The sequence below is a fragment of the Monoraphidium neglectum genome (assembly GCF_000611645.1).
Source record: "Monoraphidium neglectum strain SAG 48.87 unplaced genomic scaffold scaffold03435, whole genome shotgun sequence".
Lineage (NCBI taxonomy): Eukaryota > Viridiplantae > Chlorophyta > Chlorophyceae > Sphaeropleales > Selenastraceae > Monoraphidium > Monoraphidium neglectum.
The window spans coordinates 1885-7203 of NW_014010194.1; the positions used below are offsets into that span (position 1 = coordinate 1885).

Below are 5319 nucleotides of genomic sequence, written 5' to 3' on the forward strand. Positions count from 1 at the left end.
CCCCGCCGTGCCTTATAGAGGCTTGGTGGGCGGTTTGCGGTGTCCGGAGGTTTCTCAGGCCTCCGACCCTTGTGCTTCGCCCCCTGTACCTGTTTTCGCAAGCCCCACCCGGGGCGCCCCCTTTCCTGCCCCACCGCCTTGGCCCTCCGCGCGCCCGCCCCGCGGCCGCGCCGCGCCCCGCCTCCCCGGCGCCGCGCCGCGCCGCGCCGGGCGGCGCTCCCCTTCCAAAAGGGCGCCGCGTCAGGGATGGGCGGAGAGGCGGCGGCCTCGCCTGCGTGCATGTTAGTGCGTGCAACCGCAAAAGGGGGCAGCCGGAGCTTAGCACTCCTGGGGGCAGGGGGGTCGCGTGGGGGCCGTTTTGCTGCATCATCAATACTGTGGGGCCCGCCCCAGGGCCGCGATCCCACGCCCTGCGGGGGTGCAAGGGTGCCCTTCGCCGCCGCACGGGGGCGAGAGCTGTGAGCGAGCGCACTCTCTGGGTCTCCTTTCATACCCCGACCCTGCACTGCCCCCGCCGCCCGACACTGCCTGAAACGTGGCCTCCGCCGCTGGTCGGCGCGGCCTTTCATGCGTCCGAACACACTTTTGCTGACTGAGGGCTCCCACAACAAACCGGCGCGCACCTCCCCTTCCTCTCACCCCCACTCCCCTGCCGCCCATTGGCTGCCACCCCGCCCACGCCGGCCCCCAGGCCGGGCGTAGGCGCGTCGTTTCGCGGAAGATGCACCGCGAGACAGCACCTACCCCTTCGAACGGCCTCGCTCCCTCCAGACCCGCGCTGGCACGCCCCTGCCCGTTGCGGCGCCCCGCGCCGCAAGCGACGGAAGCGGCCCTTATCTGTTTCTCGCGACTCTGTTCGCCGGCGGCCCTGGCTGCGCCTACCTCCCGTATCAAGATCCAGGGCCGACCCTTGACCTGCCACCACCACTATCGACCGGACGCCTGGCCGCGCCGCGCCGCGTGACGACCCTCACTAACCCCCAGAGCGTGCGCTGTTAAGACGCAATCCCCCGGTGCGGCGCGGCCGAGAAATCATGATGCGCCCGTGACGTGGTGATGAGTAATACCCAGACTCAGAGTTATGGTCACTGCTCGGACAGCCGGCAGGGCGGGCCCGCTTGCTTTGGCTGCTTGAGTGGAAGATGACTGCTTGCGTTGAAACCGTCACGCAGGGGATTTCCGCAGATGGGCTGATGTGGTCTTGTTGACCGACGCCCCCTCCTAATCCGTTGCGCGTGATTCTTGCATTCAAGGAGCGTCCTCGCAGGCATACAGTGCAACTAGTTTGCACGATTGTTGCCAGGTGAGGGCTGGGGCCAGGCAACCCCGATGCAGCGCAGCCATGATCCATCACAGGCGATACGCGGCCGGGCAGTAGTTGCACGACTGCCCCGCCCCCCAGCGCGCCCCTCCATCGCCAGAAACTGCCGCCGTCACCCGTTGCTGAACGGCCGCAGCGCGCACAGCACGCGCGCCACCGCCTCCGACACCGCCGCGTCAAACGCCGCCGCCGCCTCGAGCGCCGCGGGGCCCGCGCGCAGCGCGGGGGCGCGGGGGTGCGGCGCCAGCTCCGGTGGGGGGCCGGCGAGCAGGGATGGGAGGTCGAAGTGCAGCTGCCCCCGCGGGTCCTTGGCCGCGGCGACGACGGCCTCGACGGACTCAAAGTCCGGGGGCTGCGGCGGGCCGGCGCCCCTGTCGGGGGCGTCTGAAAACGCGACCCCCTCGGTCCCCTGATCGGCCGGGTTTGGAGGTTTTCAAAGGGGGCGTGGCAGTGGTCGGGTACGCGGTGGGGAGGTTGCAGGTGGACAGGCGTTTGGGGTTGCTCGGGCTGCGATGCGAGCGTCGGGACGGGCAGCGAGGCGGCAGGGCGACCGCCCGCCTGCCGTCGTGCGCAGCGCGGCCCCCAGGCTGGGCGCCCCAGCACGGCGCCTCCGCCTCACCAACGCTCGCCGCCCGCCCCACCCCTTCCCGGCATCGAATTGCGTGGGCGGGCAGGTCAGGAAAACAGGGGTGGGCGGCGTGGGTGGCGGGGGCGCGCACCTCCCTGACGGCTAACAGCACGCGCCGCTCCCCCGAGTCCCGCTCCTTTGAAAAAATCCTTGCCGCGTGGCCCGGGCCGGTGCGGCCGCCCTCCTCCCAGTCTGTGACCTCGCTGAGCCTGCAGCAGCAGCGGGAGCGCCCCAGGGCCCCGTTCCAGCGGCTGGAGGCCACCAGGAATGCCCCGCTGCGAGTCGCCGCGGTGGTGTGGGGAGGGAGAAAAGCACGGAGGCAGAGGGGAAGGGTGTGCGTCGTGCGTGCGTTTTGGCTGTTGGCAAGGCGAGGCACACAGAACGTAGGTGAACCGGGTAAGAACCCTGGCTGCGCCGGCGACGCGCTGATGGCTCCCAGAGCAAGCAGCGCCACCCCAAGCGCAGAGCCGACATGTGCGCCGGGCGGCCGGCGGTGATTGGAAAGGGGGGGACTGTCGGCACGCCCTGCCACACCTGAGTCCGCCTTGCCAAGCACAGCACAGCACAGCACAGCACAGCACAGCACAGCACAGCACAGCACAGCTCAGCGCAACCCACCAGATCCGCGAGACATCGTTGCACATGGCCCGCTCCATTTCCTCATCCTTGCCCCCCCTATCAGCCCTGGCCGCCTCCTCTGCACCCCCGCCGACCAAGCCCCCGCCGCCGCAAGCGCCAGTGTCCGGCAGCAGGTGGAGCCCCGCGTCTGCCAGTCGCTGCAGCAGCTGCCACGGCGGCAGCTGCCGCCCGATCAGGCCGCAGAGCTCCGGAAGGTCAGGGGACGCGAGGCGCGCCCAGGCCGGCCCGATGTCGATGACTAGGGGCTCTGGCAGGGGGGCGCACGGCTGCGAGGGTGAGGGGCGTGTGCCGGCAAAGGCCGTCAGTGAGAGGCGTGTTCTTGCTGCCGTGTCATAGCAAGTGGCGAATGTCATTTGAGGAGCGTCACAGGGACACAAGTGTCCAGTCTTGCCGCCTTGAGGCAAATCATGTGGTTGAGTGCAATAACATGCAGGCCAGCACACTGTTGGCAGCCGCGGCTGTCCTGTAGGGACCGCCCGCCGGTGCTCGCCCGCACCCGCAGGGTAAGCGCCACCGTGGCGCCGCCCAGCCCGCCAGTCGGCCGCAGGTCCCAGGAGCGGTACGGCAGCAGCCGCGCGCGCGGCGCGAGCAGCGCCAGCGTCCCGAGGCGTGCGGTGCTGAAGGTCAGCAGGCGGCGGCCGGGCTGGAAGCGGATGCCGCTGCAAGGGGGAAGCGGCGCGCAGTGGCCAGGCCGTTTGGGGTGTCGCTGAACTCAACGAATGCCCAAACCGACCTACCATGATGCCCTGTCGTTTTTGGCGGTTGCCAAGCATCCCCATCACAGGCGGTGGCGGCAGACGGACACGAATTCAACTGATGCCTTTGCAGCAACACCAGCACCCTCTCAGGCTCGCGCCCGTCTGCTTGCCACTCACCTTATGCCCTCCTCGCTCCAGCAGCCCGCCGCATCATCCCACCAGCCCACCCTGGGCTGCGGCTCTGGCAGCTGCTGCTGCTGCTGCCGCCGCTGCTCGCTCTCCGCCGTCGCTCCTTCCTGCTCCCGCGCAGCCGCTGCCGCTGCCGCCTCGTTTTCCGCCGCTTCGTCGCCAGCGCCAGTGGCGGCGCCGCCGCGAGCAGCGGGGTCAGCCCCGTCAGCAGTAGCAGCAGCAGCGGCGGCAGCAGCGGCAGCGGCGCCGGCGTCGCGCTCCCCGCCATAGTCCAGGGGCACGATGACGTCATCGGGGATGGGCATCGTGAACGTCAGCGGCGCCGCCGGCTCCTGGGCCCTCCAGGCGGCGGGGTCGGTGCCGGCCGGCGGGATGGGGTAGGGCACGACAGACACGCCTGTGACCAGGGGCGTCATCTGGTCCACATGCATGTATAAAGCAGTTAGGGCGCACATTTGTGTGTTGTTTGTTGTGACCGGGTGCCGTGAACGCGAGCGCGGCATCTTATCAGTGGATTGAGAATCATGAGCGAGACAGCACACCAGGTCTGCAGTCGCATGGAGGGGGCTGCAGGCGCGCCGCTCCCGCAACCGTAATCTGTGCGCCCACGCTCCTGCTGAGCCCGCTCGCTGCAGGCTATCCTGAACAAGCGCCTGGCCCCAACAGCAGGCGGCTCCGTTGCGGCCTGCTGGTCGCGGATGCGCGCCCGCGGGGAGCACGGGGCCTTGCACATACGACACATCCACCCACCTGCCTGACCACCCACCCGCCCGCGCGCCGCGCCGGCGGCGGCAGCGCAAGCAGCTCCGCGCGCAGCACGCCGCCGACCGCCGCCAGGCCGCGCGAGCAGCGGCCGCGGCGGTCGTCGAACGGGAGCCGCTGTAGCGGCGGGCGCATGGGGGCGGGGGGCGCTGTGAAATCCTTATGCCTACCGTGCATTGACTACTGGTCATAGCGACTATGCCGACCCCAAGTTGGACTACTACAAGTACAGCTGGAAAATAAGGTGAATTTGCAACCTCACGAGGCTACTGGTTTTGAGTGATGTTGTGACAGCACACAGCACGCGCCAACGCGGCGCGGGCCGCGGCTGCCACCCACGCGGCCCCCGCCTCGGCGGCGCGGCGGCCCGGCGGCGGCCAGGCCCCCGCGCGGTTCAGAACGTTGCGCGGGCGCGGGCGCGGGCGCGGCTGTCGCCGGTGCCTGCCGCCGTCCCGTGCGACCCACCAGCACGCGCAGCGCGACGTTTGCCAGCGCGATCTGCTTGGGCACCTCGATCGCCACCCCCAGCCCCGGCCACTCCACAACGCGCAGCCGCGGGTTGCGGGCGGTGTTCACCCACAGGCCCCACGACACGCCGGCGCGAGACGCCTCCGACTGCTGGGGCTCGCCGCCCGCCGCCTTCCCCTCGGAGGGGCCGTCCGCCCTTTGAGCAAGCGGGCGGGACGAGAGGGGTGCGCGCGCAAGGGGAGGGGTTGACTGTGGATGCTGCTCGCAGGCAGGGGAGGCAGGGCAGCCACCCGCTCGGCGAGCGCGCTGCACGACAGGCTGCCTGGCGGCGTCGGGGCCGTCGGCGGCGCCGGTTCAGGCTGGAGAGTTGCAAGGAGAGCGGCCACGCGGCGCGGGCCGCCGTGCCCCATCTCTGCTGATGCTACCAAGTCATATCCCATGAGCCTGGATGGCTTCAGGAGCGGGCGACCGCGGGATGTTGTAACAATCCTAATCCTAATCCCATATCGTCCGCCGCGCACCTGAACAGCGCCGCGGCCGTCGCGCCGTCGATCTGCCGCACCACATGGCGATGGAGCTCCTCCTCATACTGCAGCAGCCGCCCCGCGTCCGCC

General features: G+C 70.2%; 1 protein-coding gene across 1 annotated transcript; it reads right to left on the bottom strand.

The window, feature by feature from the left end:
* Nucleotides 1-1433: 1433 nt before the first annotated feature.
* MNEG_12787 (flagellar associated protein) lies at nt 1434-5294 on the bottom strand (the record flags this gene model as incomplete). The annotated part of the gene is made up of 8 exons (XM_014038742.1): nt 1434-1730; nt 2041-2224; nt 2568-2854; nt 3085-3247; nt 3464-3891; nt 4226-4354; nt 4703-4901; nt 5227-5294. Coding segments are annotated over 8 exons (1755 nt in total), but the record flags the coding sequence as incomplete, so codon positions are not given.
* Nucleotides 5295-5319: the final 25 nt, after the last annotated feature.